Source organism: Guillardia theta (genome assembly GCF_000315625.1).
Source record: "Guillardia theta CCMP2712 unplaced genomic scaffold GUITHscaffold_50, whole genome shotgun sequence".
Taxonomy (NCBI): Eukaryota; class Cryptophyceae; order Pyrenomonadales; family Geminigeraceae; genus Guillardia; species Guillardia theta.
In genome coordinates, this window is record NW_005434624.1 from 86,774 (window position 1) to 101,399 (window position 14,626).

The 14,626-nt window shown below is 54.3% G+C and overlaps 5 protein-coding genes across 5 annotated transcripts; 2 read left to right on the forward strand and 3 right to left on the reverse strand.

The window, feature by feature from the left end:
* Nucleotides 1–2,402: 2,402 nt before the first annotated feature.
* On the forward strand, nt 2,403–3,155 carry TRS33 (trafficking protein particle complex subunit 6; the record flags this gene model as incomplete). The annotated part of the gene is made up of 6 exons (XM_005829682.1): nt 2,403–2,488; nt 2,536–2,622; nt 2,667–2,742; nt 2,815–2,859; nt 2,910–2,945; nt 3,099–3,155. The coding sequence occupies 6 exons, from the start codon at nt 2,403–2,405 to the stop codon at nt 3,153–3,155; spliced, it is 387 nt and encodes a 128-aa protein (XP_005829739.1).
* A 541-nt stretch (nt 3,156–3,696) lies between these two features.
* GUITHDRAFT_140922 (hypothetical protein) lies at nt 3,697–4,223 on the reverse strand (the record flags this gene model as incomplete). The annotated part of the gene is made up of 4 exons (XM_005829683.1): nt 3,697–3,768; nt 3,819–3,907; nt 3,975–4,111; nt 4,165–4,223. 4 exons carry the CDS (start codon nt 4,221–4,223, stop codon nt 3,697–3,699), a joined length of 357 nt encoding a protein of 118 aa, XP_005829740.1.
* Nucleotides 4,224–5,579: 1,356 nt separating this feature from the next.
* On the reverse strand, nt 5,580–7,465 carry GUITHDRAFT_140923 (hypothetical protein; the record flags this gene model as incomplete). Its single annotated transcript, XM_005829684.1, has 7 exons — nt 5,580–5,637; nt 5,693–5,946; nt 5,982–6,703; nt 6,775–6,815; nt 6,861–7,078; nt 7,120–7,249; nt 7,425–7,465. The coding sequence occupies 7 exons, from the start codon at nt 7,463–7,465 to the stop codon at nt 5,580–5,582; spliced, it is 1,464 nt and encodes a 487-aa protein (XP_005829741.1).
* A 585-nt stretch (nt 7,466–8,050) lies between these two features.
* Nucleotides 8,051–9,595, forward strand: GUITHDRAFT_111131 (hypothetical protein; the record flags this gene model as incomplete). The annotated part of the gene is made up of 4 exons (XM_005829685.1): nt 8,051–8,481; nt 8,528–8,623; nt 9,131–9,239; nt 9,293–9,595. 4 exons carry the CDS (start codon nt 8,051–8,053, stop codon nt 9,593–9,595), a joined length of 939 nt encoding a protein of 312 aa, XP_005829742.1.
* On the reverse strand, nt 9,579–12,138 carry GUITHDRAFT_95536 (hypothetical protein). The gene is made up of 7 exons (XM_005829686.1): nt 12,081–12,138; nt 11,780–12,028; nt 11,352–11,685; nt 10,891–11,307; nt 9,986–10,831; nt 9,781–9,846; nt 9,579–9,731 (listed from the first exon to the last, which is right to left on the reverse strand). Exons 2-7 carry the CDS (start codon nt 12,016–12,018, stop codon nt 9,714–9,716), a joined length of 1,920 nt encoding a protein of 639 aa, XP_005829743.1. The 5' UTR covers nt 12,019–12,028; nt 12,081–12,138; the 3' UTR covers nt 9,579–9,713.
* Between the last annotated feature and the right edge of the window lie 2,488 nt (nt 12,139–14,626).

Below are 14,626 nucleotides of genomic sequence, written 5' to 3' on the forward strand. Positions count from 1 at the left end.
GCAGGCCATCTTGCCCTACGTTGACCCTCGGGTACCCTCAAAAGTGACATAACCCTACCCTATCTTGAATCTATCCACCCCTTATTTTCTCTTACATACTACCCCTCTCCGTCCATCCTCCACCCACCCCGGACGGCTCTTTTCAACCTTCGCTCTCCGAACAGTTATCCAACGTTCCTCACAACCACCCACCCGTGGGTTGATCTGATATTTATTTTCCCTACCCCTCACCAAGAGCAAATTATCCTTACTACCCCCGTCTTCTTCTCAATCTTTTCAATCCACCCCTTCGATTCATACGAAAAATTCCCATTCTACCGGGTCATGGAGGCTACTTCATCACCCCTACCGTGAGATTTCCCGGATTGGCCACCCCTACCTTGGTAGTTAAATTTTTGTACCCCCACCTCTATTTCCTCGCTGTCTTGTCAAACTCGTGTGATAACGGATAGTTTTTACTTGTTACCACCCACCCCCCCTCTCCTCAGGCTCGTTGGATAAGGAGTCCGCACTCACTGAGTCACTGAGCCCACCTCGCCTGCTCCACCCTCCTTCCCTTGCCCCCGTCGTTAGGCTCAGTTACCGGGGTAGGGGTCATGGTGAGGCTTCAGGCTTCAAGGTGACTACAGCGCCGGGGTCCGACCCCTTCCGATTCACATGATTTCAGTCAATTCAGCCTCACAGAGTCACCGTCAAGCCTTTCCAAACCCGACCGTCACGCCCAGTCGGAACTTCAAGGCTGCGACGGTCGGCCCGCTGAACGGTCTTGCCTGCGGCAGTTGACTCCTGACCAGTGGCGCTGAGACGGTTGAACCGTTTCTCAGCGCCACTGATTACGGTACGGTACGGCAGTACCGACCGCCGTCGGTAATCATGATCAGCGCGCCGCGGCCTGCCTCAGTTGACAGTGAACCGGGCGGGCCGACTCTGTCAGTACGGTCGGCGGCGGCACCGCGGGCCAGGGGCCGCCCGACTCAGCCTGGCACTGTGGTCGGGCTCGCCGCCTCCGCCCCGGGGACTCGCCGGATCAGTGACTCCCAGTCCGGCTCACAATGACACTGAGTGACTGAAGTTTATTATTGAAGGCGGCTTGCAGTGCCGCGGCGGTGCCGGCCACTCAGACTGTCACGCCGATGATTGAACGGTTGAGGCTCGCACTGATCGCCGCCGACCGGGTGACCGGGTCAAAACTTGTTGTATTCGGATACCCTGAGCTGCCGCAGTGCAAGCCCAGTGGATCGGACCGCGCGACTGATGGCCGGGCGGCCCGGGGACTCGGACCGGGCTGACCAGGGTCCGATCACCGGGCCCGGCCCGCCGGGGTGCCGGACTCGACTCCACCGGGCCAGGCCCGGCCGGCGGACCGGGCCGCCGGGCCTGCCCGGCCGGCGGACTCAGTGGACCGTACTACGGTAGCACTGCCAGTTGGAGTAACTTAGGCCCGTTTCCCGCCGGCTCCCAGATTCTAGATTCCAGATTTTTTCATACAAATATAAGTCAATTTCTTTTTTTCTCCTCCAAATGTTTTGGAGAACTCAACTATAAGTCATTTTAATTTGAGAATGAAACGATGCGGTTGACTTTCCCAGATTTTGCTTTTCGAATGGGTAGGCACTATATGGAAATATACTATTAGCTCAATCGAGAAAAATTGTTAGAATGTAGGGAGGGTACGCTTGGAGCATCAAATATGAACAGGCAGTGGACCCCACCCCCTGTCAGTATACATTGAAAGCACCGGTGAATATTTCGGGGTAAATTTCAAATCACTTTCAATAAAGTCAAAAATCTGGAATCTGGGAGCCGGCGGGAAACGGCCCTTAGTAAACTGCCAGTATGACAGGGACTGTAGGTTAGCAGGATGGCTTGGAGCTCGTTGCTGCGAATCATCAGTGCATCTGCAGTGCATGATCTTTCGTAATGATACCTGCCTGCGCGGAGACTCGTCGGAGGAGAAGAGGAGAGGGTACGGTATAGGAAGAAGTGCATGTAGCAGGGTGGAAGGTAAGGGCCAGGCTCAGATAAAGAGGATTTAGACCAGTGGCGACGTGCATATAAAGGCAAAATAAGGAGCTGCAGAACGTAACCAAATTTCGCTCAGACAGGACAAAAGCAGTGAGAAGATGGTAAGAGTCTTGATCTGAAAAGATATTTGCTGAGACGAGGGAATAGACAAGATTAAAGCTAAGCAGCGTTGAGGCATTTGATTTGAGCGCGTAAGGAGGCGTCGAAGACAATAAGAGAAACAAGAAGGCTAGTGTTCATGGAACGTGCTCAAAGAAAAACGACGTAGTTTGAGCAGAGGATCATGAATGTAGAGCTGCTTCACCCTTGCCTTGGGCAACCGTGTGTTTCTGTGCTGACCGTTACTTGCAAGTGAATCCAGGATCACAGGTATCCCCATGAGCACGACGCCTGCAACCAAACGCGAAGTAGCGGAGAGCAGTTTTGACCTTTTACATCATGCCATCGTCGACAAAATCTCCAGGTAATCCTGCAGAAAGTGTATCATGAACATTGATGGTTCGCGATCAGCTCAAACAGAAATCATCCAGAGAAAGACCTGGAGATGATTGGCTACACCGTGGGCCAAAAGCTGGTTGAACGCTATGTGAAGGAGAAGTGTGTCGCCCACAAGCTTGAACTTGGCTGATCGCCTTCGATAGGCCAATTCTTGAAAATGACCTGGCTGTTATTACCTTCCTTTGCAAGGATTTTTGGACGGAAGTATACGGGAAACAGGTTCTTCTACCTTGAAAGGATACCTTCGAGGGCAAAAGGCATGTTGTGAATCACCTGACAAGGATGTGGCAGATGGACAAATTGAGAACAAATCACAAAGGAGTTTTCGAGCTCCAGGTGCCTATTGCATCACCACCTCTCACTTTGTGAATGTGGACGAGTCTTAGGATCACAGATTCCGCGCGCTCCTGCGTGTATCAGCGGTGAGCGTCTGTTCACCTGACCAGGACAAGGGCGTTCATGCTGATGTGATTTGTTACACGATGTAGGGAAGTCAAGTCAACTTGAGCGAGGCAGCGAAGAAGTGAATGAGAATGGTTGTGACATGAAGGGGATGATTGTCTTGGTTGCTGCAGGTACCTCATTCTGCCCTGTGGAATGATTCGAGGTTCTCTGTCCGCCTTGGGGCTTGAGGCTACAGGTAAGCAGTGATATCTCCTAGGGAGAACTTTGTTTTGATGAGGGGAGACAGTTAAAGCAGAGTCGTCGTCGCTTCCAGGTGTAATTTTTGTTGTACATGTGCATGAGTCTTCAAGGTAAGATGTTCCCTTTCCATCATTCATCTGCCACACGAGAGTTTATTTCCTTTCTAAAATGGATGTGAAAGGAGGGCGAAGTGATGGGATCAAATCTGGATTATTTTTTCTTGGCTGTCACAGTGCTACATCTTGACAAGTGTTGTCACGCAAGAAGATGAAAGTTACAAAATCACAGTTTAAAAAATCTAACACAATGGAGAATTCGTCTGCGTTTACAACAAGAGAAGCTGGTTCGCTCACTGGTATCGAACGAACCTCATTCTCAGTGTTGCTCTGGTCCTCATATCATTCTTGATGCCTCAAACATAGCACTGGTCTTCTTCCGCTATCCAACTCACATCTGTTGTAGTCAGTCACTCTCCCCGTTCGCACATCAGCACAGCTCCCTCACCCTAAATATCCACCTGCACCTGGTTCATGATTGTATGGGAATCGAAGCAGTGAACAGGATCGTGATCAGGGTAACCAGCAGCACGCCAGAAAGCGCCTGGGGCACATCCATCACTCTACAGCATGTCATCACATCAGACATTGCACCAGCGGCCCGTAAGGCTCGTCGACATACGCAGCATATGCTCCGGGCTCAATGGAACGAATGTTTCTCCTCCTCCAGAAGAACGTGTACACTGCAAGCGATCAACCAGCAAATTCGTCAAGACTCCGCTTAACCCCAGAATCAGAGATGCATCTTACTTGCATAGAGAGAGAAGACAATCGAGCAGAGCACGAGAACAGTAGAAACTACAAGCATGGACGATCGATGCGCTCCCGGGGCATCTCGTCCACTGACAGCTGAGATCAAGGATGACACCGACCCCAGGGTAACACCCCTGCCACTCCCTGTCAAGACGAGCCCGACACCCTCCCATCCCATCAAACTTACATGTGCAGCCAGTGAATGTAATTTCGCTCGTTCGCAAAGAAGTCCTTGTGCAGTCGCATGGCGGGCGGCAGGGAACTGTCCGACATCTGCCGAGCAAGCTCACCCACGACTCACCCACGACCTTGATCGAGTTTGAATGGGAGCAGCAAGAAAAGGAGACGAGAGAAGGTCACCGAATGTAGACAGACACTTGTAGCATTGCAACGATGCTAATTCAATGAAATCCTTTCTCAACTCTGCACTACTCTGGTCTGCAACCCTCACATTCACATGCGCCTGTCTGCAATGTTCTGTCTGTCTCTCTTGCTTGAGAGCAAAGGTGAGTAATAGTGTACGGCATGTCAAGACGATGCTCATCCGATTTGGCCGCACCCTCTTTGGTTTCCGAACGCGCGTTTGTCTGCTCTTTCTAATGTCATCCAGCCCCAACCTATTCGACAATCCTCTCCTCCTCCTCACCTGTCTCCCTCCGAACCCGCCCGCCCCCTACGCCCCCTTGCCTCATGTCTCTCCCCTCGTCTTTATCCTGCATTCTCTAGCATTTCAGGTCGCCTGCTGCCTCTCCTCGTCTCTTGCTCCTCCGCATTCCCTCCCTTTCCCTCCCATTCTGCCATCTTGCTCTGCCTCGATAGCATAGGGGACTCAAAGGGGTGGGGGTTGCAAGTGAACGGGTAGTATCTATAGCCAAAGGGGTACAATCATCAGAAATTTTGGGGGTGGGGTATCAAATCCCCTGCTAGATAGTAGGGGGTGTACTGCCATATAAATTTCGACTCTATTGTAATATTATACTGTAAATTTCAATTTGAAAGACACATATCGAAAAGAATTTGAGGGTGGACTTGCACAACGCCCGCTCGTGTAAGCCATTTATTGGTTAAATGTCTAATCAAAATAAGACATAAAATGTTAAAATAACATATTAACAGACTAAAGCAACACTACGCCCCTTGGATGGCGCGGCGCCGCCCGGCACCGTAACTGGAGTTAAAAAGTTCGACGGATTTCTGCCTTTTCTCTTTGAAGTTTGACAATGATCTGCCGGGCGGCCGGCGGCGCCGGGCGGCACTGAGCCGGCCCCTCGGTCACCTCACGGTTGCGCTCAGCTTGTATAGGCTTGCGGATCGCTCGGCAAACAAGGGAACGGCCGGGCCGCGGGCTGCGGCTGGACGCCGGGCCCTGAGCCGCCGGCAGTGGGCCGCCGCCGCGCCGCGGGCGACCGTCGGACGGTCACGCGGGCCGCCCCGTGATGGTTTGAGTAAAACTTCCGGGAGCTCACTGAGACTCTGAGAGGCGGAACCTCACGGAGTCCCGAGTCGCCGGGCCTTCGGCGGCGAGCTGGAGTCAGTTCCGGCGGGCCATGAGCCTGTGAGTCTAGGCTGAGCGCCGGTCAACGGTGCAAGTGCCCAGAGAGTTTATTTAGTCAAGTGTAGCTTGGGTGGTAGCTTGGCGATCGATTCTTTCATCCCCCGCCTACACGATGCAAGTCAACGACCGTGGACGAGAGTTGCTGACAAACGTCACTGACCATGGATCCATGAAGGGCCGTCGCTCTCTCGCCATGAATGAAGCTAGAAATTCCTCCTTCTCTCTCGTCATCTTGCCCTTGAAGTAAGCTCGCCAGCCGACGTGCCTCGAGCACCCCTCTCCCCTCTTCTCCTGCACCATGCTTGCCGTCGGTGTGACGACGCACAATCTTTCACTCCCATCCACGTCCTTCTCGATCCACATCGGAGCCTCGAACTTCTCCTTGAGGATATTTACGCACGTCTGAGGACAGGCCTACATCACAAGCAGCTGCAGCTTTCAGTAGTCACCTTAAACTGCTCGATGTTGAGCGTGCTCTTGTCCCCGGAGCTCGTTTCTGTTCTTCTCGATGCCAACTTGAACGCCATGGCGGCTGCTGACTTGCTGAGCCTCTCAGCCTGCTGATCCTGATGGCTCAGCACTGCCAGCGTCCCCAGCCCTCCGAGCTTCTTCTGCACCTGCTCGTCCTGCGACAGCCAGAACTCTTCAGGGGGCAGGAGGCCACCAGTGTTTCTGAGGAGCGCAAAGAAGGAGACTAGGCTCATGCCCTCATGGGATGAGTTCAACCTGTTGGGCTCCGCGAAGTGTCTGCCTTCCGCAAAATACTTGAAATGGTCTTGGAGGGGGAATCGGAGCACGTAGGTAGCTCCCATGCTCAACCTCTCGCGGTTTCCAGCTTCGTCCACTTGAAACTTCCGGTGCGGGAGCGACGCAGGGAGCGGGTTGAGCATGTCGTGGCTGCGGTGGGAGGGCTCTTGGGGGACAACATGGAAGATCCGCTCCTCGGCCCCACCTGGTTTGAACGAGAGCTTCGTCACACCCTTGACGACCTGATGCCCGAGCAGGGAGGGGGGAGCGCTCTCCGGTCGTCTGAGGAAGTGATGCAGGTCCTCGTGCTGCATGCTGTTCGGCCTCATCAGACAGCGGATACACAGGAGGCATGAGACTTGCCTCCTCGCCTTCTCGTCGCTATCGACGGAGCTCTCGCTCGTCTCAGGTGACTTGGCAGCGTCTGCTTAGCAGCTCAACAAGATGCGGTGAAGGAGGAGGATGATTCAGAACAGAGAAGAAAAGAGGAGACACCTTTCTTGTGCTGCCCTGATGACAGGCGACTCCTAGAGCATCTGACATGCTGGTCACTCCTCGCTCAGGGACGCAGGTTAGCTCACAGTTTGAGCTTGCGCGAGGCCGTGTATGAGGTCGATTTAGACAGGAAAGGAATGTAGTCGGACGATGCTTCAGGACCAAGGGGGTACCCCTCTGCCGATCGACAACGTCGGAAGAGATCAACGACAGAGCCAGGTCGCTTCCTAGCGTTCTCAATGTCTCGCTTGACCTCCAAGATCTTCTGCTCAATCATCTCAAGCTCGCTACGTGGAGGCGCGAGCTTCAACACAATCAGGGCATGTCAGGTCAGCACACAACCACCTTGTCTTTGTCCAGCATTAGGGCCTCGCTAGGATCCCACGACACTTCCTCCGCATCCTTTTGCATCGACCAAGGTTCACCGTTGAGGATCTTGAGTTGGCGTTGAAGCCGGTGCAACGTCTGCCTCAGCCTGTTGCATGTTTCAGCACCTCGCGATGTCAGGGGTGAAAACCCTCTCGTTCATCGAGTTTTCGTCACTGCCTTGCTCTCTGTCACTTGCTTGCTCTCTCCATCTCGTTTCCGTCTCCTCTCTCAAGCTCAGACTTTCGCTCGCTCGCTCGCTCCCTCGCTCCCTCTCGCTTCACCTCTCTATGTTTGTTGCCGGCGGACGATATTTCATCGCCATGTCTTGTGACTATCAAGTACCCCACTCCTTCTACGAGGTCACTTCATTCACCCCACCCCCCTTTTCAGGTTTTTACTACCCCGTAATTATATATAGAGAACGAGCAACTTCACTACCCCACCCTAAGAGGTTCGATCAAACGGCTGTCAAGCCAGTAAAATGAAACTGGAAGATGCGACGGAGGGGAAGGAGATGGAGTGCGAGAGGAAGCGGATGGGGAACAGGGAGGGAGCGAAGGAGGAGGAGAAGGAGACTCAGAGGAGGAGCAAGTGGGCAGATTAGCAATGGATGGGATGGCGCTAGGCCATTCAGATAGCAACAAAAAGTCATGGAGGGTTGACGAGAACTAGTAGCTACAAGAGCGGAAATGGAAGAAGACTGGAAGAGGTATCAGAGGACGAGAACTGTTGAACTAGATGGTACGGATATTGAGGAATGCAAACCCAACTGATCATGTGCGTGAAAGATCCTCTTCTGGTTATCAAATCTCTTGCATTCAGTGTGAAATGTGATCCTAAACCGACCTGAATCGTTCGCAGCAAACCACCGACATGACAGCTGTGTGATTGTAGCGAAGTCTCCAGCATGCTGGAAGGGAGCAAAGAGAGTGGAGAAGAGCTGTTGGAGGACGAGGGCCTGCATGATTGGAGGAGCTTCTCGGACTCCCAGGGGTTTGACATCCTCAGAGTCGATAGTAGTGCTCATGGTGAGGAGGTCGAGGAGGTCGAGGAATGGAAGCAGCAGCAGCAGCATCATCATCATCATCATCATCATCAGCAGCAGCAAGAGCAGGAGGCAAGCGCTGTGGTTCGAAGACCACAAGAGCGACCGAGGAAGCATCTCCGGCAAGTGCGAATGCAGCAAGTCTCCTTGTCTCCTCGCGGAGTTCAGCACATCCGGCGGGGCAACGTGCATGCGCGAGGACGAGGAAGGCTGGGAACGAAGGCTGGTCAAAGGTCAGCGAGGACAGCAGGGCTTGAAGAGGTAGAGCGTCGCTTCGGAGCTGACGATCGACGGTCCCTCCCTCCCCCTACCTTGCTGTTGGTGATGTAGCAGTGTCAGATGCTCGAGGAGAGAGGTCGAGATTGTCGACCTGCTCGGCTCTTGCCTGAGCTCCTGCTTGACTCCTGCTGGACCTGCAGCGCTGCCAACCATCAGGTCAGACACGAGAGGGAGGGGAAGGGAAGGGCATGATGATGATGATGATGATGATGATGATGATGATGATGATGATGATGATGATGATGATGAGTGGAGGTGTGATGCCGATATGACACTGATGATGACGCTGATGATGGAGATGATGATCATGATGATGGGAGATGATGATGATGATGATGGAGATGATGATGATGATGGAAATGATGATGATGGAAATGATGATGATGCCAATGATGATGATGGAAATGATGATGACGATGATGATGATGATGATGATGATGATGATGATGATGATGATGATGATGATGAACAGGAGGAGGAGGAGGTGGAGGAGGAGGAGGAGGAGGTGGTGGTGGTGGTGGTGGTGGTGGAGGAGGAGGTGGTGGAGAATTGGGCATGCAGAGCATTAGAAGTTTTACGGCAAGGGAGAGAGTTGTTGACGGGTTGGGGGAGGTAGCGGGAGTGAAGAGGAGAATCGAGACAGTGATGTTGGATAAGCCCCAGGCTTGGTGTCATTCTCTCGAGCAAGAGCACAAGTCTGCACAAGATGGGGAAGGGTACTCCTCGCATGGAGGCGCGTCAGTCAGACAGGAACGTGCCTCCTCTTGATTGGGTCTGACCTCCTGCTCATTGCTGTGCCACTTGCTGACCAGGATGGCGGCAAAGGTGCGCAGCAGCTGCCTGAACGCCATCTATGAGTTTGAGAGGGAAGGAGGAGGAGGGTTGCGGAGCGGGAGGTACGTCACGAAGCAGGTTGAGGAGCAGATGCGAGCCATCACGCGGAGGAAGACGCCTCCCCCAGGCGTGAAGGACAAGGTAGAGGTGGAGGGGACCGAGGAGGAGACGATGACGCTAAAGCAGCGGCTGAGCGCGATGACGGGGGTACCATGGGAGCTGATGAAGATGAAGAACACCAGCAGCAGCAAGGCAGGACGCGAGGGAAGGCAATTTTCATCAGAAAATTTATGAAATGAAGATACGAGGAGAGGTGGGCTAGGGTGAAACATCTACGTCCGAGGAGGCAGTCCATGCGGACAAGCACTCTTACTTGCTAGGTCATGTCAATAGCTTACACGAGACGTCAAGCTCAGATCATGCTCTTCGCCTGCTCCACGATCAATTGCTCCTCCTCCTCCTCCTCCTCCTCCTCTCACCTTCGCTAGGATGGAGTCCGCATCATATCCCTGGTGGTACGCATGCTCCCACAATCCACCGCAGCCCTGTCAGTCAAGTCACTAACATCTTCCAACGAGGGGACCAAGGTAGGGGGAGGGAGAGGCAGCGTTGGGGGAGGTACGAGAGGCAAGAGAGGTCGAGCACGGGAGGAGGGAGAAGAGGGAGGGAGGAGGGAAACGTCACCTCGCGAGTGGAGCCGATGTAGCCGTACTTGGGCGAGAGGCCTCGCTCGAGCAACCAGGTGCCGAAGCGAACGCCAAGGCCAGTCTTGCGGTTGAGAGGCTCGACGACGAGGACGAAGCCGGTCTTTCCGATGAGCTGCATGCACTCGTCGTCCACCACGTTGAGCGTGCACTTGTTGATCAGACCCACGTCCACTCCCTCCGCCCTCAGACGCTCCACCGCGTCCAAGCTGCGGTACAGCGAGTCACCGTACGACACGATGTATCCCTTGGTTCCCTTGCGGATCACGTCATCCTTGCCGGGCACGAACGTGTAGCCCTCTCCAAACATCTCCTTGCCCTGCTCGTCCTGGATCGCCGGCAGCTTGGAGCGAGTGGTGAAGATGCAGCGGATGCCATGATCCCAGAACACAGCCGGAACCACCTTGAGCAGCTGGTGGTAGTCAGCTGGGAAGTAGAGCCTGGTGGTCTCGTGCTCGTCGAGCCCGTTGTCCGCAAAGAAGTTGTTGAGGCCGTAGTGGCAGGAGTTGTCCGCCATGTCGTCGACGCCGCTGTGCGAGAAGTGGCAGAGGACGTTGGAGTGGTTGAGCCTCGCCATGGTCATCTCCGACACGCACATCTCGAGGAAGGCAGCGAACGTCGAGAAGATCGCCTGCTTGCTCTTGTCCATGCCGAACCCGGCGGCGGCCTGGAAGTTTCCGCGCTCCATGATGCCCGACTGGACGAAAATGTCGGGGAACTGCTGGTGGATCACCTTGAGCCCCGTCGAGCCCTCCAGGTCCGAGTCGATGCACATCACTTTCTGCTTCCTCTCCTCTGGCGACATCGCCGCAAGGATCTTGCACACCTGAGCCCTTTCGTCACTACCTCCGCTCCTCCTCCTCCTCCTCCTCCTCCTCCTCTCACCGCATTTCCAAACTCCGCGCGGTTGGCCCCTACGGACGATCCCTGAGTTCCCATGTAGGTCCCGGCCCTGGGGTCCTTCTCGGCCTTGGTGGCAGGGCCCTGGAGCCACTGGACCGCCTCCTTGTAGCCCTTCTTCTCGAGGTACGTGATGGCCTTGGCGACGGCGATGGCGTCATGCCCGTGGCAGGTTCCCTCCACTCCCTCCACGCCAGGGCACATCTTGCGCTTGGCCACGACGGCGACGGGCCCATCCTTGAGTACCGCAGCTCTCATCGCCTTGTACAGCGCGTCCAGGTCCTCCCCGTCACAGACAGCGCAGGTCATGCCATGGCCCTCCAGCGTCTTCTCCACGTTGTAGCCCTTGAGGTAGTCCTGCGGATGTCCGGCGATCGTCACGTTGTTGTCGTCGACGATGAGCTGCCGGTCTAGTCAGTCTCGTCTCCGCACCCCCGGGGCCTCACCTTGACGTTGATGTCCCTTGCTGCCGCCAACCTCGCTGCCTCAGCGTCGTTGCCCTCCTGCTGCGCTCCGTCCGACGCCAGGCACCACACGATCTTGTCGGGGTTCGCCATGCCAACTCCGTTGACCATGGGCCACATCTGCCCAAGCCTTCCCGAGCTGAACTTGACGCCGGGGGTGCAGTGAAGCTCTGGATGGCCGGGGAGACCCGCGTGACCGACGCGGTACTTCTTGAGGTGAGCAAAGGTGACATGCCCGTCGAGCGCTGAGAGCAGATACTGCGTGGCGACGCGATGACCGGCCTCATCGAAGTAGATGGGGACGAACTTGTCCGGCCTGTTGGGAATAACTGACGTGTCAGAACTTCACCGGGATCTGGAAGGATGCGGGAGGGAGGGAAGGATGCCAGAGGTCGGGTGCGGCGACTTGCCTGGCATTGAAGAAGGACCGCAGGAGCATAACTTCGGGCATGGTGTCAAACGCTCCTCCCGTGTGGCCTCCGTACCCTGAAGCGGACCCGCAGGCAGTGAAGAAGATGACAGCGTCGCGGCAGAGCTCGATGTTGGCGAGGATGTCAGCCTTGATATCTGCTGGGATGCTCTCGTGCTGCCAAGGGTCGAGCTTGACCTCCTTGAACTTGCTCATGTCAATTTCGAAGCCTTCAGTCATCTTGTCGGTTCTGGACCAGCTCTCACTCAGCAACTTCCTCTCTCCCCACAACCTTGAGGTACCTTGCGATGGGGGGGGGATCAACAAGATGTCTCTAGTAGGCAAGAGGTCTCGGAGCCTGCAGACATCATGAGAATCGGCAAATTGGTCTCAGAAGCACTTCAAGACAAGGAGGTTGAGACTGGTACACACTACGCCTCCTTCACCTCCCATCCATACTTGCTTACATCATCCTTCATCCTCTCACCGGGCACTACCAGGTCAACGAGCTTCCTTGTCATCCTCCTTCCATTAATCTCCATTCAGTCGCCTCCTCATCACTCTCCTTCGAGATCACGCTCCTCCCTGCCTCCCAACTGACTCGACTACGTATGTAAACCGCAATCGTATCCCCCTTGTTGTATGCTCCTGTCCCAACCAACTGCCATCCTGTCTCAGATCTAACAGTGTATCTAGACACGTTCTACCTTTCCAAACACCCGTGAGATCAATCCTCACCGTGCCTTAATCATGAACACATCGAGAATATGAAAGGAGATGGTAGTCCACGATTCTCTTCAGACTCTCTCCAGGACCTTCTCAGGTTATCCATGGCTGTTATCTCCATCCTAATGCTCATCTACAATCACTTTCGTCTTTCTCTTCTTTGCATTTCCTACTCTGACTTTATCTATCAATCCACTCAATCTCTCCCGCACACGCCTTCCACATTCCCAATGTCTTTTGATTCTTCGTTCCACGTCTCTGATGTCTTCTCTTCTGATTCTCTTGGAAGGCGAATCTCAACTGCAATCCTCCGCTATATTCTACCTTCCCTCTCCCTCTCCCTCTCCCTCTCCTCCTCCTCCTCCTCCTCCTCCTCCTCCTCTTCCACTCTCATCGCATTTCTCTTTTTTGCATCATCGCACTGCACTCGTGCGACCCCTACGGGTGCCAACCCTACCCCTTGTGTTCACATACCCACACTGTTGACATCAGACCCCCCCACATTTATGTCCATTATGATTTCCATAGGAAATGGCTCATTTTGTACGCTGCAAAGGACCGGTGTATTTCCATATGTCAGGGATATACCCCTGAAATCATAAGATGACCCCTGTGTTCATACACCCCTACCCCGTTCTACATGTCTCTCTTTTCATAGGAGGCCGAGAGAAGAGGTGTTAGCAAGCTAGGGTAGGGGTATTAAAGTACCGGTACTTATACATAAATATTGACCACAGAATACCGGGTACACCAAATTTTCAGGGGGTACCATGCCCCGAGTGGTAGCAAGGGAAATGACCCTGTGGAGGCGTATAGGGCCCAGGGATGGTAGGGGTTGGAAAGATGGAAAAAGAAGGGTAGGGGGTAGGAAGTAAAGGGGCATGGAGTACCACGGGTGGTGTATATCTGACATGAAAAGGGGGTGGGTGTACACAGTCAGGAATGATTTGTTTGTAGGTGTGAGTACCTGCAAGAAGTACGTTATAGTCAAAGGGTAGGGTAAAAGGTAGTTCATGGACGGGTAGGGGCGACCCAGAAACACGTGTAAGTGGGGTGGGTTCCAATTTTCTGAGGGTAGGGTTATTTTCATGGGGTGGGTCTCCGGAAATAGAGACATGAGGGTAGTCACTCGGAGACTCCCGAGCCGGCCCGGGCCCGGAGCCGTCAACTTAGTTAAGTAAAAGGTTTAGTTACTCCACAAAAGTTTTCACTCCTTGCAAACTTGAGATTGGAATTGGTATGGAGGAGGAGGAGGAGGAGGAGGAGGAGGAGGAGGAGGAGGAGGAGGAGGAGGAGGAGGAGGAGGAGGAGGAGGAGGATACAAACTGAGGGGAAGGAGAACCTCTTCATGCACAGAGGGTTCGTCTCTTACGTCGCAACCGCAGGTTTAATGACTTAGCGCAACGTGGTAGACCGACCATGAGCGCAAGGACAACGCTCTGTGCCTTCTGCACCCTCCTGTTTGTGGTCATACACTACTACCCTGTCCTGTGCAGTCATGGTAAAAGCTTCATGGACACTGCTAATGTCTGACTTGGCGTTGTAGAGGGTCAAGAACCATACGTGCATATCATCCGACCTCGTATGCCTGCCTGCCTCCCCCTGCCTGCCTGCCTGCCTGCCCTGCCTCCCTCCCTGCCTCCCTCCCTTTCCCTTCCCGTCTCTCTTTCTCTATCTCCATCTCCCTCTTCCCCTTCGTTTCTCGTCACCCCCCTTCTTCTCCATCTCTTCATCTGCCTCTTTCCTCGTCTCTTTCCTTCTACCTCCATCCTCCTTCCCTTCTGCCGACCCCTGAGGTCTGTTGGCAGAGGGCGACATCTGCATGCTCGAGGAGGACGGGGGCCTCCTCGTGGAGATTCAAATCTTCAGGTGGTATGAAGGCAGACTGCGGGTCCGAGTCAACGGAACGTCCTTGGCGGATATGACAGAAGGACACCTGCATGGTGAGGAGGGGAGGAGGGGAGGGGAGGAGGGGAGGGGAGGAGGAGGAGGAGGAGGAGAGGGGAGAGCAAGGGAGAAGAAGAGAAGGGGAGGGAGAGAGTACGGGACAAGAAGAGAAGGGGAGGAGGGGAGGAGGAGAGGAGCTGAAGTCTCCGGGATCAGGAGGTGACGAGGAGGGGAT